This window comes from Mustela lutreola, chromosome 13, assembly GCF_030435805.1.
Source record: "Mustela lutreola isolate mMusLut2 chromosome 13, mMusLut2.pri, whole genome shotgun sequence".
Classification (NCBI taxonomy): domain Eukaryota; kingdom Metazoa; phylum Chordata; class Mammalia; order Carnivora; family Mustelidae; genus Mustela; species Mustela lutreola.
The window spans coordinates 67,396,951-67,417,051 of record NC_081302.1 but is presented as its reverse complement, the minus strand read 5'-3'; the positions used below and the strand labels follow the sequence as shown (position 1 = coordinate 67,417,051).

The 20,101-nt window shown below is 36.1% G+C and overlaps 1 protein-coding gene across 1 annotated transcript in view; it reads right to left on the bottom strand.

Moving 5' to 3' along the window:
• The window catches only part of TRPC4 (transient receptor potential cation channel subfamily C member 4), a 208,835-nt gene that overhangs the window by 41,354 nt on the left and 147,380 nt on the right, over positions 1-20,101 (bottom strand). Inside the window, exon 4 of the mRNA XM_059144454.1 lies at positions 16,518-16,854. Within this exon, the coding sequence (XP_059000437.1) occupies positions 16,518-16,854 (337 nt within the window). The remainder of the gene's footprint in view (positions 1-16,517; positions 16,855-20,101) is intronic.

The following is a 20,101-nucleotide window of genomic DNA, read 5'->3' as shown; positions in this document are numbered from 1 at the left end:
AAATAAAAGACACATGGCATTCGAAGGAAGAAGTTGAAGCCTGACATCAGATTTGTTGTCTTAACTATGTAAGACAGGTGACATTATTACAGCATTGAAAGAAAAAAAAAGTCTGCACAGAAGTCTAAACAAGGCACAAATAACTCTCATAATTGAAGATGATTCAAAGACATTTTTTCAGACAATCAAACACTCTGTTTACATGAGACCCAGGCTACAAGAATTGCTGGAGGGACATATCCTAGGCAGAAGGCACATGATACTGAAAAAAAAAAATTAGGTCTATAAAAAGAAATGAAAATCTATATCCAGGAATGGTTAAAAAGAAAATAAATGTAAAAGATATTTTTTCTTTTAGAATTGCTCAAACAGCAATTCTTTTTTGCCTAAAGCAAAAACAGTAGCAAAGTATTGTGGTTTATAACATATATAGCATATGGAAAAGTAAAATGACAACATTAGCACAGATGATGAGAAAGAAGAATTAGAAACATACTATCATAAATTCTTAGTTTACTTGTCAACAAAATAAATATTATTTGAAGTTATACTGAACAAAATCTTATATGGTAAACCCTAAGGCATTCTCTTAAAATATTTTTAAATGTAGGTAGGGGAGCCTGGGTGGCTCATTCAATTGAGCATGTGACTCTTGATCTCAGCTCAGGTCCTGATCTCAGGGTTGTGAATTCAAGCCCCAAGTTGGGCTCCATGCTGGGCATGGAGCCTACTTGAAAAATATATTTTTATATACAATGTATATAAAAGAGATAGAAGGCCAAAGAACCTATACTTCTAAGGGAAGCAGATTCCTCCAAAGAGAGCCTCAGGGCTCACTGTGGCAGACTGCAGATAAACACACACACAGACCCACACACATGTATATACACACATATGTACATGTATATATGTATATATACAAAATTAAATGTATAAAGATCCAGAAATATAAATAAACATGAAGTTATGAACAATATTCAATATTACAACAGGCAGAAAAAAAAAAGGAAAAGTGCAACAAAGAATGGATAGAGCCATTAGGAAAAACTATACCAATGGGGTAGATTTCAAATCCATCAATATTAATAATTACATTAAAGTGTATGGTCTTAAAAAAAATGTATGGTCTAAACACACCAATTCAAAGACAGAGATGGTCATATAGAAAAATGCAAAACACAGCTATATTCCAATTCTTTAACAGGATAAAAATAAAAGAATAATAAAGACATATGAAATACTAATCAAAAGAAAACTAACAAAAAAAAGGAAGGTGAGTTGGCTATATTAATATGACTAGATATATTTCAAAAGAAAGACTGTTACCAGGTAGGTAGAGGGATATACTAACATATGGGTGAAAAGGTCAACTCACCGAGAAGGTCAACTCACCGAGAAGACAGAACAATTCTAACAATGAATGCAGCTAACAATACAATCTTATAATGCAGGATTCCATAATTAAAATTGAAACAACAAAGAGAGAAAGGTATAAGTTTAGTCGATGGAGACCTTAGTGTTCCTCTCTGTAGCATCTGTAGGCAGAAGTTTGGTAGGAATATCGAATTCTGAACAACCCTATCAACAACCTGACAGTGGTAGAACACTTTTTTTTTTTTTTTCAAGTGCATGCATGTGTAGTATTCACCAAGAGAGACCATATCATCATGGGCTAGAAAACAAACCTTAACATATTTATACAAGTGGAAATCATACATAATGTGTTCTATGACAATATAACAAACAACAAATCAATAATGAAATATATTTGGAAAATCCCCAAATATTTTGCAATCAGACAACATACTTCTAATAACTCTAGATCAAAGAGGAATTTGCAGATTTTTAGAAAATATTTTGAAATGATTGAAAATGAAAATACATCCAAATAAATCTGGGGTCCTGCTAACATAGTACTTAGAGCTATAGGTTTAAAGACTTTATTAGAAAAGAATAAAAGTCTCAGTGATCTCTGCTTCAACTATGACACTATGAATAGAAAAACAAACATGTTAAATCCAAAACAAGCAGAAGAAAGTAAAAGAGATAAGAGCAGAAGGCAATAAATTTTAAAACATAAACCTTGAGAAAAATCCACAAAAACAGATTCTAGTTCTCTGAAATGATCAGTACAACTGATAAAACTCTAGCCAGAATGGTCAAGGAAAAAAAGAGAGAATATATAAATGATCAATATCAGAAATGAAAGAAGGAGCATCAGTACAGATCTTAGGACATTTTAAGGACAACAAGTGAAAAAAATGAACAACTTGATATCCATAAATTTCACAACTTAAATGAGTTGGAACATTTTCCCTGAAAGACATTAACTTCTAATCACATTCAAGAGTATACAGAGTAACCTGGTTTGTCCTATACTTATTAAAGTATTATGAATTCATAGTTAAAAAAGCTTCCACCAAAGAAAAATTCAGGTCCAGTTGCTTTATGGTGAATTCTACCAAACATTTAAGGAAGAAATAATACTAGTGCTAAGAATACAAGAACAAACACTTAAGAAAATATAAGAGAAAGAAACATCTAAGAGGCAAGCAAGTGTTATTCTGATAAAAAGTCTGACAAAAATAATACAATCAAAGAAAACTACATACTAATACCTTTTATGAATGTGCATAAAAATCCTCAACAAATACTAACCAGTAAATTAAATAGAGCACTATATAAAATTGATAATAGCTGTTTTTCCAGGAATGCAAGACTGTTTCAACATTTAAGAACCAATCAATGTGATTTATGCCATCCGCAGTCTATTGGGGGGGAAAAAAGATCTCAATAGATGCCATAAACGCATTTGACAAAATTCAACATCCATTTATAACAAAAAACTTTAAGCAAAGTGTGAATAGAAAGGTAATTTCCTGATTTGATGAAGGACATCTATAAAAACATACAACTACCATTATGCTTATTTTGCAGAGGGCCAAAGAATAAATAAGTTAGGTTTGCAGTAAATGAATGGGTGTGGCAGTGTTAAAATAAAACTATTTATAAAAACTGTCAACTGGAACCTGGGTGATGCAACTGGTTGGTTAGGCATCAGACTCTTGATTCCGTTCAGGTCATGATCTCAGTCCTGGTCCTGGGATCCAGCGGACATGGGCGGGGGCGGGGGTGGGGATGGGGCTCTGGCTCAGCAGGGATTCTGCTTGGGATTTTTCTTCCTCTGACTAGCTCCTTGCGTGCTTGAGCACTCCTTCTCTCTCTTTCAAATAAATAACATAAATCTTAAAACAAAAACAAAATCTGTCCAAGGGTCATATTTTCCTGCTGGGTCATAGTTTTCCAGCCCTGGTCTAGTATCTTGATTGTGGTGGTACTTCATGATTGTGTGTGTTTGTCAATGTTTTAAATCTCTGTGCCCTGAAAAAGAAAAGTAATGCTACAACTTGAAGACAGCAAAAATGATGAGAGGTTGATGTTGACAAATGGCAATAGGGATAGATAAAAAATAAAGAAATAAATAAATATAAAATATATCATAAATATCATAAATATAATATTAATTGTAATATCTTGCCGATAGGTATGTTTGAAAACTCTCATAATAAAATTTTGGAAGAAATAAAAGTGAACTAGACTTAATAGTCTATCATCATTTAGTGATAACTAGAAATGGTTATTTATTATTATTTAAATTTATTTCTTCAAATTTTAAGTTAGAGCTCAGTTGATAACCTAGGTGAGGACTGATTTCAGTCTAACTAATTTTAGTGTGCATTTTTTAAAAGTTTTTACAGAAGTTCCAGTTGGTTAACATACTGTAATATTAGTTTCAGGTATACGATATAGTTATTCAACACTTCCATACATCACCACGTGTTCACCATGACAAGGCCCTCCTTAATCCCCATCACCTGTTTCACCCATCCCCCACCCACCTCTTCTCTGGTAACCATTGGTGTGTTCTCTATAGCTAAGAGTCTGTTCTAACTTCAGACTTTTAAATATAGTGTAGATTTTAAAGTCTGCTGTAGACCCTGATTTAGTATGGATTTGGTGTTTATATATCCTAGTTTTCTCTTTGAGGTTCTTTCAGAAAGAAATCTCTCTTGAGAGCTCAGATAAGATAGGGGCATAACTGGGGAGATGATAATGATCACTGCCTCCATATTGAAGAAAGGAATATAATAAACCTGACTAGGATATGATGCAAGCTCGGATTTTAGAGTTTGTGGGAAACTTAACAATTTATATTATCCAGTGAGGAAAAGCACTCTGGAACCTCTCTCCTCTCCCCATTCTGCGGTGCTTTTTCCTGCTGAGCCTGGGGACAATCTCAGAAGCCAGAACACAACCACAACCTACATAAGAAAAATCACACCAAAAGAGGCAGTGTGACTATGCTCCACTACCAGTTAATAAAGAAACCAGAATTCAAGCTCCTTAGGCAGTGCTTTTAGACAATGTTTTCTTATTTCTGAGATTTCACAATGTGGCTTATTTGTTTTGTTTTATTGGAAACTTGGCCAGCTCCCAGAGATGAGAAGATGTGTGCACTGCAATCATTAATTGAACAAATGCATTTCCAGTGAATCTTCACCAGAGATAAGAATTTAACTATAGCAGGTGAGTGAGGGGCAAGGCTCAGCTCAACTGGTACTCGGCTTTGTAATCTTAGACAGTAGTGTTCTAGTGTTATTCCTCATTTCAAAAGCAGAGAGGTTTGGATTATATATAGAATTCTATATATAGAATCAATAATTATACAAATCATACCATCTACCGCAATGGAATGAATCACCAGACATTACTTCTTCCTATCTGAATTATCAAATTTTATTAAAATCAGTCATCACAATAGTTTCCATGAAAGATTAAAAGCTGTTTTATACCAGAGGACACAGACTTGCTTTGGTCTGCTACAAAAAGCACAAGTCGGATCTTTGATATGAAAATTATAGGGAGAAACCTTCTTGACCAATGTAAGAGAGAATTCTCTGGCAATCCGAGTTGTTCCAAAACTGGAATGGATCATCCTGTGGGGTCAAGATTCCAATCCAAGCCTAGAATGTCTTCCATCACTCAGGCTCCAGAGTGATTCTAAAAGTAGGTGAAAACCTGTTCCATCTGATCTCTGAAGGGAATTCCAAGCCTATGAATCTGTGATTCTGTTATTTTCAGATTTGTATGTATTATAAAATGAAGTGTTTTTTTAAATATCTGCTAACTAACTAGAGTATTTATATCTTTTTTCCTTTTATTGATAAATTGTTACCTCTCTTCTTGCTTCTACCAGACTGGAAAGCCAGATGTGATTATTAACAGCCACAAAATAGGTAACTTCAAATATTTTATGGATAATTACATAAGGGAATAGAGAAACTGTGGGAAAACAGTTAAAAGAACTAGTTAAAAGCTCAGTACAAAACAACATTTTAACTTGGAGCTCCTTAATATCTGAGCAGACTCTGTTCCAATTAGATGAGTTCAAGAAGATGGCACTTCCACTGGAAGCTTGGGCTAGATGACCTCTATGGTTTCCTAAGAAGGCGAAGAGCAAACCCTCACAATTCAGAGATATTACAGTTCTTTAGGAATTCAAAAAGTAGACATTAAACCTGACTCTCTGGATCACACACAAAAATTCACTTCTGACCTCTGTTAAGTCACAGCTATGTGGAAAAAACAGAGATCCTGATGAAACTGAAAGTTCACACCATCATTTTTTAACCTGAGCTGTAAATCAAGACTATCAGTCAGTGCTTGTTGGCTAATAGGGTTTGGGATCTTGTGTTTTTAGAGCACCAGAATCCAGTTGCTTTTCATAGAGCTCTAGTCACCACATACGTGTTTGATAACTAATGATTTCTATTTCTTATGAGCACATTAGCAAAATACCAAGTTTCCTCTGCTCTGGCGACATTCACCAAAATTTTGAAGAAACAAGCCTTTTAGAAAAGCTAGAGGGTGCTATTAACTGGCTGGAATATGCATCCAGATCAACTATTTGTGGTAACTAGTCTGAAGAGAACAAAGCTTCAGTGAGCTCCTGTCACAAAATGTTTGTCCTGTTCCCACAATGGGAACATTTCAAAATTGCTCTCTGCTGTTTATAAACAGATGACATGATTTCTGAGAGTCACGGTGGAGGTCTAATTACTAGCATGGATGTCAAGACTGTGGGGACCAGCGAAGGAAAGATCATAGTGCAAATGAGTCAGAGAACTTCCTTTGAAAGATATTTGTGGATGCCTGGAAGTTTTTAGTATTTATTTTTCCTACCTTTCCCATAACAGTTTTCATTAGGGCTACTTGAGTGTCTGATTATATCCCACTGTGTGAAGCTGGTTGTGAGAATAGGATGAAGTAGGCAGACCTCAGACACCACATTTAACAGCCCCGATTTCAGGTAAGAAGAGTGTAATTCTGTGAGCAGACCTCTTGTCTTGTTCTTCCTTGCTTTCTGTACTTACACAAAGGATAAATAACCCCTAAACAAAGAGCGAGTCACCTTTTCACCTAGGGCAACCTCCAAGACCTGTCATGGCAGCCTAAGATCTAGTCAAGGAATCTGACCTTGGAAGTCTCTTCATAGAACACCAAGTTCTATACTGTGGCACCAAATCAATGTAGATAAAAAGAACAAAAATGAAATAATTCCTCCCTGCCTTTGTTTTGTTTTGCTTTTCCCTCCCCAGATCATGGAATAAAAAGTGGTCTCTAGTGAAAATTTTGCTTTTGGTTAGAAAAATCTAAATTTTTTAGTAGAGACTCAGTAGAGATTCACATTCTGCTGGACCCCCAAAAAGTGCTGAGATAAGGGGCAGCTTCTATTTTCTCAGTGCTAATCTTAAAACCCAGACAGAGATAATGATGAGAGCCCCCACTAGCTTACAGAAAATTGTAGCCACACCCTTCCCTCTAGGGCATATAAGGAGACATTAGAACCGTATCTATTACCAACCAACTGGCTCTCCAATCCCATAGTCTAAACTGAGAGAACACTTGGAATAAGTGGCAAGAGAGCCATCATGTCAGGGTCATACAGTTTTTGTGCTAATTCAGAATACCAGATGGAGAGACAAAGGTGACTGCTCTCCAGCCTACCACCTCCCCTAAAACAAGTGAGGAAGAGTCTGTGAAGAATCCCTCAAAAATCTGGGGGATTTCTACAGGAAAAACTGGCATCTCAATTCCTGCTGGAGTGTCTGGTCCACAATTGGCTTGCTCATCTCTTCCTGGGTCTGGATCCTCAGGGACAATAGACAGTATGTTTTGGCAGTAAGACAGCTGGCAGCAGCCTGACCTCCTGCCATGAGATGTGGCAAGGTTTTGTGATGCTCTTGGGGAATGAGGGCTTATCACAGGAAGAAGCCAAGCTTTAGCAATCATGCCCTCTTGTGCTTGCCAGGTCATAGGACCTCTAAAGGAGCCAAGTACTAGTTACAAGAGTTGAGGGACTGGAAGATGTCAGGCAGAGCTCTATTGTGCAGACGCAAGAATATGCAGTTTGGAAGTACACAGGGTCTCCAGAGAACACTCATGCGCCCATCAGGAAAGCCATGAGTCACAGCTTGTCATACTGGCTACACAGTATTAGCCAGAGACACACAACCAGGAAAGAGCTGTGACCGGGGTTCCAGGGAAATCATGAAGACGTGTAACTTTTCTTGTCATTCCTCTTCCCGACAGCCACCAAGCAGGAGAACATGAACAGTTTGTGTCCCGCTTTCCATTCCAGAGTTGGGGTTGAAGGATGAGCAAACGGACAATTCTAGGTCCTTTGAGCCATGGGCCACGCTTTTGTCAGGAAGAGGAATGCTTTAATTTTTTATTTTTTTATAAACATATATTTTTATCCCCAGGTCTGTGAATCACCAGGTTTACACACTTCACAGCACTCACCAAATCACAGCTATGACCCAGCAATTGCACTATTGGGTATTTACCCTAAAGATACAAATGTAGTGATCCAAAGGGACACATGCACCCGAATGTTTATAGCAGCAATGTCCACAATAGCCAAACTATGGAAAGAACCTAGATGTCCATCAACAGATGAATGGATCAAGAAGATGTGGTATATATACACAATGGAATACTATGCAGCCATCAAAAGAAATGAAATCTTGTCATTTGCGACAACGTGGATGGAACTAGAGCGTATCATGCTTAGCGAAATAAGTCAAGCAGAGAAAGACAACTATCATATGATCTCCCTGATATGAGGAAGTGGTGATGCAACATGGAGGCTTAAGTGGGTAGAAGAATAAATGAAACAAGATGGGATTGGGAGGGAGACAAACCATAAGTGACTCTTAATCTCACAAAGGAAGAGGAATGCTTTAAACTGATGATAAGACTCAAACTGTTTTTTTTTTTTTTTAAAGATTTTATTTATTTATTTGACAGAGAGAGAGCGTGCACAAGCAGGAGGAGAGGCCAGCAGAGGTAGAAGGAGAAACAGATTCTCCGCTAAGCAAGGAGCCCAACATGGGACTTGATCCCAGGACCCTGGAATCATGACCTGAGCCGAAGGTAGACACCTAACCAACTGAACCACCCAGGTGTCCATGGGACTACTTTTTAATAACACAAAGGTTTAGGAACTTGATATCTACTAAATGTATTATCAAGATATAGGAAAAGGATATCTGGTATAGGGTGCTTGGGAGGAGTGATCAGAAGTAAAACCATTTCATGTTTAGATTCTAATGAGTTGAGACTCCTTAATAAAGCTTTCACATTAATACATATTTTGCATGAAATTTTGCTTCCAGAATTGTTTCTCAGTCTTTAATGTTTAAAGACCTCTGGAATATCTGAACTAATCAACCAAGGGGAGAATTCAAAATATAAATTTTTTGTAGAAATTCACAATGATTTTGATTTTAGTCAGTTGGTCACACTTCAAGAAACACTGACTTAAAGGGACAGTGAGACATGTAAAAGAACAAAACTGGACAACTTTCTTACCCCATAGATAAAAATAAATTTAATATGGATTAAGGACTTAAATGTGAGACCTAAAACCATAAAAACCCTATAAGAGAACATAGGCATTAATTTCTCTGACATCAGACATACCATCTTTCTCAGTATGTCTCCCGAAGCAAAGGAAACAAAAGCAAAAATCATCTATTGGAACTACATCAAAATAAAAAGCTTCTGCACAGCAGAGGAAACCGTCAACAAAACTAAAAGCAACCTACTGAATGGAGAAGATATTTGCAAGTGAGATGTCTGATAAAGGCATAGTATCCAAAATATACAAAGAAATTTCACAGGTCAACACTCAAAAACAAATAATCCAGTTTAAAAAATGGGCAGAAGACATGATTAGTCATTTCTTCAAAGAAGATATTCAGATGGCCAACAGACACATCAAAAGATGCTCAATATCACTCATCATTGGAGAAATGTAAGCCAAACCAAAATGAGATATCACCTCATACCTGTAAAAATGGCTAAAATCAAAAACACAAGGAACAACAGGGGTTGGCAAAAATGTGGGGTAAAGGGAACTATCTTGCACTGTTGGTGGGAATGTGAACTGGTGCAGCCACTATGGAAAACAGTATGGAGGTTCTTCAAAAAATTAAATGTAGAATTACCATATGATCCTGTAATTTCACTAGTGGGTATTTGCCCAAAGAATATGAAAACACTAATTCAAAAGGATATATGCACCCCTATGTTTATGGCAGCACTATTTACAGTAGCCATGTTGTAGAAGCAACCCAAGTGTCCATTGATACATGAGTGGATAAAGAAGATGTGCTGTGTGTGTGTGTGTGTGTGTGTGTGTGTGTGTGCGCACGTGCACATGAGTGTGTGGCAGAAAATTAGCCATTAAAAAACGAAATCTTGCCATTTGCAGCAACATGGATAGATCTAGAGAGTATAATGCTAAGCAAAAAAGAGAAAGACAAATACCTTATGATTTCACTTATATGTGGAAATTAAGAAACAAAACAAATGAGCAAAGAAGTCTTGTATTCTTGGGCTGTTTTTGCCACCTCGAATCCTACCCCTCAAATTTGGGGGGCAGTATTTATGGAGGATAAAGGTTCTAGCTCTGGAACAACTGATTTATGAATCAAGTCTCAAGCATTTGCTAGCTCCTGATCCTGGACAAAGGATCTAACTTCTCTAAGCCTATTCCTTCTCTATGAAATGAGATACAAACATCTTTATGATTCAGTGAAGTGGAGTTACTATGAAGTTCAGATGAGAATCCACATTGAAACATTTGGCAGGGTGCCTAGCTTAGAATATCTTAGAAAGATATTCTATCTTATCTATCTTATCTTAACTATCTTAGAAAGAATAGTTTCTTTCTACTATTATTACTACCATCACTACTGCTGCTGTCATTCTGAACTCAAGAAAACCACTTCAGCCTTCCTTCGGTCTCTCACACTGACCCTCCCTTGTTTAATATCTACTCCTCTTTCTCTATCTTTTGCCCCCTTCCCTTGAACCATCTGCTTGGATCATGTTGTCAAATATTCCCTCAAAGTGTGCTGATTTCACTTTTGGGTTATCATCATACCTAAAATACTTAATCTTCTCCCCAATAAAGAAGTCTTTTGGTCAGCAGTAGAATGTGCCCAACAATTTAAATCTACATAAATATTTCATTGTTTGAAATCTTACTGTGTTAGTCTGGATAGATCTTGGTAAGTCTTAGTAGAGGTGACCTTAAACTTTTTTCCCCAGAGATAAAAAGGAAAATGATGATTATATGTCTTACTACAATGATTATCTGGTTTTCTTGAAAATCAAAATGTCTTTTAAATAAGCAGATGTTCTGCAGCTGTGTTTGGGTGTCTATGTGTGTCTGCCGCCAGTTTACTGAGGTGGTTTAGAGTACCTTGCCAGGAGAGAGAGTGGGGAGAAACGATAAACTTGTTTCTTATAATTGCATAAATACCTTTGGGAGGCTATCTGAGAAGATGTGTAATTCAGTATGAGTACCTAAAACCAAATGATCTTAATGCCTATTAGTCAAAAGGTGGAGAAATGGTCACAAAAAGGAAGAATTATGCATATATAGAATTGCTTGTCTCTATGAGTCTTTATGTAGGGGAGAATGTGATCACAAGTTTTCTTTTTCTATTTGCAATTTGGCAGCCCTTATCGAAATGTTCAGATTTGTTAATATCAACCCTTTACAAGATAAAAATATAAAATAAATCATGGAAATGAGAGGCCAATTTTGTTAGAGAAAAATTGTCAAATAAGTATGTGTTATGGGCAAGATGTATAATCCGGATATTATGAGCAATTCTTAGTTTATGCCTAGGAATTCACTAGAAGTTATTTTTAACAGAGCTCAGATTTCTTCCTATGATACATCTTTTCCTCAGTTCACCCTTCTCCTTATCATGCTCAGTGTGCATGGATTTATATACTACATAATTATGGCATATTCTTAGGCACACACATAATATCAAGTTACTGCAGCAGACGTTTTTCCTTCTCATTGAGAACAAAGTATTTCCTGCTTTCTTAGTGTGATAGCCTTCAGTAACATCCTACTTTTTTGAAAAGTGTTGTCAATCTCATGGTTTCTCTTTGCTAAGTTGATAACCTAAGTCTACCTCCTGATAATTCACATGCATATACATTTGTGCAAACTTTTTTTTTGCAGGGAATAAGCTATGACACGGATTTGACTGTTACAGTCAAATTATAATAGATTCTGCAGAAAAATCAAAACTGGCTTTGGGGAAAGCTTTAAAAATTAGCATTCAAAAGTTGTTTTTTTCTCCCCCTCCTATTTTACTCCACATTACCTTCAGAAAACAAATGACATCTATTTGAGATAAAACTGCTGCTATAATTTAGATAAATTCTCATTGTACATTATAAATATAACATGCTATATTTAGTTTGCATATAAATTTTATGTAAAAGGGAAATTCTGACATGAATATTTATTTCATATCCCTGATATTCTATGTTAAAAATCAAACTCTGAATAAATTAAGAGCCTCCAGGTCATGGCACAGCAGAGCACAGAAGCAGCTAGGTCTCTAATCTGGCCCCAGGCTCTTTTTAATCCATTGTCCAGACTTTCCAATGACACTTTTTCTCTGACACTGATAGAACGTAGCTCTGTCATCAAGCTCATATGCTTGCTTGATGGAACATTGTTGCACTTCTTACTCTAGTTTAAATGGGTAACTTGGCAATATGAGAAGTATATTGGCATCTATCTGTCCAGAATCTACCTTTCGAGATAGTTCTAATTGAATTATTTGTGATTACTTTTCTCTTTTGGTTAGGACTGTATCTCAAGATGACGAAATCCTAAATTTGATCCCTGCATGAGGCTTTTAGATCTCTTTGCTAATATGCTAAAGTTGATCTTGACAGCAAGCATCTATAAGATCTCTCAAAGTTGTTCAATGGGAGAAAGAAGGGTCAAGAACTTTCCATACAAGAAAGTTCTGAAGGAAAAAATTCAAAACGCCTTGCAAGAGATGAGTTACTGCGTATCTATGAAACCACAGTGGAAGAGTACAAGGGTCATTGCAGACTGTTTTCTAAAGATACGAAACTCAATAGACTTCAATTTAAATAGTCAACAGGATGTGGAACTTCCACAGGGAAGATATTGAAAATAACAGGGAAGCATTATCCTGCCACTGTACTAAATCACAAGATAGCTGGATCTGTCACACCAAATATAAGTCTGTATTGTTGAAACACAGCAAAGTATATGAAAGAACAGAAATTCCAAAGCAAAACCATATTTCTTAAGGAGATAAAGGGATCGATTTGAGAGATTAGGTTTTACAGTTAGAAAAACTTTTCTACTCAGGAAGCGTTAAAATTTATATGAATACATAAAATGAATAAACAAAAGTCTTTTTTTCCCCTCAGCATAAAAAAAAAAAAAAGGATGGTATAAAAGTAATCATTTCTTGTAAGTTCTGTTATCAGAAGTCTGGGAAACATCCCTTGAAAATGGAAGGAAAATAAATTTAGTAGGAATGAAAACGCATTTTTTTACATACTAAGTAGCTCATAGAGTGACATGGGTTGAAAATCAAGTCAGCTCAAGAAGACTTGAGAAAAACCCCTGCACAGAGCTTCAGTCTATCACTGGGAAAAAAGCAGGACCAAGAACTTGTTTGTAAGCCACTCTCTTCTCTGTAAGTCGTTCAGTCATATTGCCAATCTAGACCCTCACAATGGAGGGACTGTGAAATGTTTGACAACTTCCTTGGCCAGACCTCAGTCATTAAATGAGACAAGATAGAAGAAGACTCATTAACGGAGCTATTAAATCAGACCTGGCCTTTTTGTCTATATCGTACTTCGGTAAAATGTTACAGCATTCCTATCCTGTTGTCCTTAGTTTCCTCCTCAACTCCCACCTCCTGTCCACAAAAGACCAATTTTCTCTGCCTTAATAATGATTGCTCCCTAGGACAGGACATTAGGACTCAGTGGGACTCTGAATCCTCCATTTTATTGAGAGGTTGTGACCACCCATAATTTAATTTTCTCTCAGTGATAGAACCTGAGATATATCCAAGTACAGTGTGTTTTCTACAAGAGCCTAATGAGAACCCCCCTTTCTAGTTACAGATCTAGTAAAACACTTAGAACTCAGTGTCAGATGGGAGGCACTTAGAATTCATCAGCTTTAATGAATAATATACTGTTTGGACAGATATATTTGATATAGAAAATCCTCCAAGCGAGAGAATCATTCATATATAATTTTTATTCTAGAAAATCTCCTTTTATCTTAAAAATCCCCAGAAAAATTAACTCCATGAAGTCAGGATATCTTAAAGAAATGTTGTCTTGGGGTGCCTGGGTGGCTCAGTGGGTTAAGCCTCTGCCTTCAGCTCGGGTCATGATCTCAGGGTCCAGGGATAGAGCCCCGCATGGGGTTCTCTGCTCAGCAGGGAGTCTCCTTCCCCCTCTCTGCCTGCTGCTCTGCCTACTGTGATCTCTCTCTCTCCCTGTCAAATAAATAAATTAAAAAAAAAAAAAGAAAGAAAGAAATGTTGCCTTTAGGAGATATTTCCCTAGGTTAGAATTTTAATTATCACAATTAAACGTGTACCTTATTTAACCATTCAGCTGTGGTTTGGATATAATTTCTAGCCAACATTCATGGAAAATTCTGTTACAAGTTTTGCAAGTAGGAGGCAGCCAATACGTCTTAATTTCACAAGTTAATAAAGGTTTGAAGCTTCTATTTTTGTTAAATTTTAAATTTTTTATAAACATATAATATATTTTTATCCCCAGGGGTACAGGTCTGTGAATCGCCAGGTTTACACACTTCACAGCACTCACCATAGCACATACCCTCCCCAATGTCCATAACCCCACCCCTTTCTCCCAAACCCCCTCCCCCCAGCAACCCTCAGTTTGTTTTGTGAGATTAAGAGTCACTTATGGTTTGTCTCCCTCCCAATCCCACCTTGTTTCATTGATTCTTCTTCTACCCCCTTTACCCCCTCATGTTGCATCTCTACTTCCTCGTATCAGGGAGATCATATGATAGTTGTCTTTCTCCAATTGACTTATTGAAACTTCTATTTTTTAATGTTATTTACCACGTTCTGACATTAAGCAACATATCTCACTGTTTATTATCTATCTAGGTCCTCTAGTAAAATTTAAGCTTCATAAGGGCAAGGATGTTTTCTTCTTCTCTCTCTCTCTCTTTTTTTTTTAACTTTTGTATCACTATTGACCTGTACTGTACTTACTACATAGAAAGTACTCTACATATTTTCATTAGTTACATAAAAGAAAAGTCTAGAAATACTATATCTGTTTATGCTTCACTGTATCTATAACATTTTTCAAAATTAAATATTCTGTATTTCATTTGGAATATCAGAAATTTTAGACATTCCATATAAGTCACCCATAATGGGAATTTTAGCCTCCTAAATGCTTCTTTAAGAATTATTTACAAGAGTCTATGGCCATACCACCCTGAACGTGCCCCATCTCGTCTCATCTAGGAAGCTAAGCAGGGTCGGGCCTGGTTAGTACTTGGATGGAAGAATTATTTACAAGAAATTTTCTATGGAGAAAACTCCACAAAGAACATATTCCTAATGTGAAATATTTAATTTAAATGTGAATATGCATGTTTATTTTATATTGACTGTCAACTGCAATATCATAATTATTTTATGCAAAAAGAACACAAGTTATCTAAACCTTCTTTCTAATTTAAGCAAGATCACACTTTATGCATGTCAGACTAATGAGAATGTACTCTATCTTAAAGGTCACTAAGAAGATATTTTTTTGAAACAAGATGGGATCGGGAGGGAGAAAAACCATAAGAGACTCAATCTCACAAAACAAACTGAGGGTCGCCAGGGGAAGGGGGGTAGGGAGAGGAAAGTGGGGTTATGGATATTGGGGAGGGTATGTGCTATGGTGAGTGCTGTGAAGTGTGTAAACCTGGAGATTCATAGACCTGTACTCCTGGGGCTAATAATATGTTATATGTTAATAAAAAATAAAAAAATATAATTAAAAAAAAAAGAAAAAAGGGTATTTTTTCTAATATATTTGTAAAATATATCAAATCTTGTTGTTATGAACTATTTTTATAGTCAGTATTTAGAGTATTTATAATCTTTAAAATTGAAGAATGTATCTATGTCAGATTGAGATATAGTCCTTTTTTTTCCTGCCTTTTCCACATTTTACAGTCTCTCCAGTTGTTTTGACACTTAAGCCAAACTGATCTTCTGAGACTCTGAATCATGAAATTTTCACATATTTTCTAATTACTAAATGATGAGATGGATATGATACCAGAGAGGTTTAAAATGATGGGCTAAATTGAGAAAATGTGATTTCTCAGCAAACCACAGTAGGATAGAGGAAAGAATAATTAAAATGTAAATTTTAACTATGGCTACAATAACAAGAAGAGAGGAAAACAAAGCTTTTACCAGCTACTTTAAAGTTTTCTACCTTACCAAGATTTGCTGCAGATCCCCAAACATTTTTCTTTCTATGAAAAGAACAGAGAGATTGGAAGATGTTCTAATGTTTAATTTCCTATTATTTTGATTGAGTATATTTGATTGAATATATATTTGAAGATAAACTTAATGGATTGATCTTAAAGAAAGCTTATAGTTACTTTATGTGTAGAATTACTAATTCTGTGAAGTGATTTATATTTGTCTTTTAGAAGGTGTATCTATTAAGAAAATTAAGAAAATATAGCCAATGAGATATGTTGAAGATCTTAAAAGACAAGCATACAAACAAAAATACCCAGCAAATCATTCACAGACATGAAATCACTGAAATCACAAATCCTAAAACCTAGAGTTACTTCTCATAGGCTGCGTCTGGGAGCAAGTCCCCCAAAACTTGCAAAGTATTTATTTAGTTTTGGGGATTAAGCTTTGGAGCTGCAATGACAAGAACCTGTTTTAAGTATGCCTACGTCCAAAACTTTAATGACTATTCTTTTCTGGGCAACGAAATTCCATGGCAGCAACACGTTTTTATTATATTTTCTATAGTAACACATTTACCCAGGACCCACGGTAATATCATCCACTCGACGATGGTTGGTGGTGGACCTTGCCTGTTCAAGTCTGACCTGTCGATGTGCTGAGAGGCAAGCAGCAGCAGGAACAAAAAAGTCAAATAGGACGCTGTATGGCAGATGAACTTGATAAATGGCTTTCTGATGAACAGTCCCAGTGGGCTTTTAGGAGCTATAAGGTAGCACACAGAGAAGACGGGAAAAAGAAGTCCTATGATGAAACACGTCACCATCTTCACCGCCCAGTGCCGTCTCCTCCAGCCCGGGAACTCATCGTACCAGCGAGATGCAAGCAGTTGTTGACAATTGGGCTGAGCAACAAACTAAAGAGAAAGGAAAGGAAAAGGAAGAGTCAGTGTACATGCGGTGGCTTCAGTTCATATGTAAGACCACAGATTTATCTTGAAAGCCAGAAGTCCTGCTTTAAATAATTTTATACTGGATGCTTGGCTGGCTCAGTTGGTGGAGTATGTGACTCTTGATCTTGGGGTTGAGATCTCTACACCTAATGTGGGTGTAGAGATTACTTAAAAAAATAAAATCTATAAAAAGTAACAATTTTATAATTAATCAAAAAGTCCTTTAAATCGTTCTGTGAATAAAGCCCATTTATTTAACATTTTGGGTTATTTAACATTTGGGTTGAGGCAATAAGAAAAACATACATGAAAGCATATTAAGATTACCAGACTGTAGATCATCATAGCTGAATTTGTTGGAAATAAAACAGAAACTTTGCCTAAGTATAATCAATTACCATAAACCAAACATTTCACAAACACAACATTATTTTATCCTGCCAACATGTTGGAGATATGGTATATTCCTTACTCTCTTTTAAGGAGGAGGATAGAGGGTGTTACAAGAGGTCAGTAAATTTACTCAAGGTTACAGATCTAGTAAAGGATAAAATATTAGACTAACTGCTCCAGGATTTTTTTTTTTTTTTTCTGCACACTCCCTTTCTCATTGAGACTGACAGCTAGGCATTATACAAATTCAGAGGGAGTTACTTCTTCCAGACAGAATGGTCCAAGAATGCTTCCCAGTACATGTAGGCTCTGAAGGGACAGATTGTATAAGCAGAGAAGAGAGGGGAAGGCAGTTAAAGGCAAGGTATGGTGGAAAGAGAGAACACACACTGCCAAGAAATGTTTAAGGGATGCCCTATGGGCAGTCTGGCTGCAGTAGAAGCTTCAGTTTCTTGTAAGAGACGTAGAAAAACTCTACTGGCATTGTATTTCTTCTTCAGTCTTAGCCTGTATGAATTTCCTTTAGACAAGACTTTGCCCTTACTCTTTTCTGATGGTAAGCAAGCAAAAAATCATGGAGTTCACATAAAGAGCCTTGGCTATCACAAACTAAAAGTTGCTTGAGAGTGAAAACAGAAACAGGATGATTGACTGAAAGAGCAATTCAATAGTCCAGCTGTGCAAACATATGGGCTGGACATGAAATAATTTCTCATGCAACTGTTTCTCATCACCTTGTCTTAGAAGCCCTACTTATCAAAGGATATAGCAGGCAAAGAAATATGTAATAAATCAAATCAAATTTATAATAATAAGTTAAATAGATATAGATAAAATAATACTGCATTTCTTTAAGACTTGGGTGACATGGGCTGTGTTTATTACTTGCAAGTAATTAGTAAAATCAGATTTTATAATTCAAAGAACAGCTTTTCTTAACACCATCCTTGACTATTATTCTGGTCAAAGTCAGGTATTTGACATCAAAATAGAGTTCTTGCTGATGTATCTGCAGAGTAATGGCGAAGAGTGATTAAGTCATTAACAAGCTCTGTTCTTTTTAAAAGACCTGCCCCCCGATACACATACACAATCCTTCCCATCAGCATTTTATAAACAAATCAGTCTATCATCTTCTTTCTAGTTTTTCATATAAAATATTCTTCATACCATTAGAATTTAGCACAGATGAAAGGCCTTAATAAAAGGGAATTTAGCTTACAGAAAATACAAGATCTAACAAGCAGTTGCTATAATATCTCATTAATATTCACAAACTGAAGAAACACTGTGAGGGGCTAAGTATGAACATATTTAATATGCACAGAAAAAGTAAAAGAAAGGTATGTACTTTGTTTAACATGATCTGGGTGAATTCTAGGACTAACCACCTCTGCACTTCTTGGCTCAAATCTCATTATAACATGAAACACCCCCGTACAATTAAACAAATAACTTTATTAGGAGCATTTAAGGTTTGCTTGGATAAAAAATTTCTGTTGCCCAATACACACATATAGACTGTGTTAAATTACCTAGAAGAAGCAAATTATTTAGTCCTTCTAGAACACCTGCCATTGCCAAGCACTAGGTGAACCTTAATTTTTACTAATGTTTTTCTTAAAATTTTTTTTTCTTTAATTATTGGAAAGTATACATCTGTGCCTAGTAAATGAAGAGGGTACGTGATTTTCAACTAAACATTGACACAGTGGGCCTATGTCGAGGTAGAGAATAGAGACAGGATTGTAAGAAGAGTAGAAGTGAGTGTATATAATATACAAGTTTCCTCAAATGTGGATATTATTTTACTACAAATCTTTTTAAATCATAGGATTGAAATAACCTGTAAGTATTCATATAAGGAATACTATTCCTATAAGGAACCCAAAGGAATAATGTAATAACCCAAAAAGAATCACTATGAATATAAATGGCCTCACAATGGTTTTATATCCTTTCTCTACTATCCCTGTTCACTACATGTCTATACCAGCATCCCCCAAATTGTACATTATTAATTAGTAGGTTTTTTATGAAAAAATGGGTTTCATGTTCAATTAGCTACCAAAATAAGGATTAAAAGAATTAAACTTCTAGATTATGATTTTTTAAAAAATCTTTAATTGCTAAAGTGGATTAAAACATTTCATTATCTCATGTGTCCCTTCTTCTTTCTATTCTTTGGGTTTTTATTTTTCCCTTTCTTTCATGCTCACTGTGTACTTCATTTCTTCTTTGTCTCCCCCTTCCTGTCTGTCTTTCTCTTTCTTCCTGTCCCCCAACCCCACTGCCAGTCTCCTGGTTTATTTGGATTATTTACAAGAACAACCAGCTTTACTCCATCTCCTTCTGAAAGACCTCCTCAGAGAGGGGCCATCCTATGTCTGACACCTGCCACTGGGCCATTCCAAAAAAGCCCTCCCCAGATGGGCCACGCATGCTGGGAGCCCACAGCTCCTACCTCCCCTGTATCATCTTTCTACTGCACATTGAGTCACAGGAACTACCCTTCCAGAACTGGGGAAAGTGGAGTATCTCTTCAGGCACACTGAGTTACAGCTTCCCTTCTCCCTTCAGTTGTTGGCCAATTCTAGTACAACTCCTGCCATCACATTAAAATTCATATTAAAACATTAGGAACATTCAAATTCACATTTGTGCCATGCATTTATAAAAGACACTTAAAAAAAAAAAAGGAAAAACTTTCTATCCCTCCTTTCAGTAACTTTTAAGAAAGTTTCAAAAGCCTGATCTCATGATTATATATAGAATCATTGAATCATGATATTTGAAATATTAAAAAAATTAAAAAACC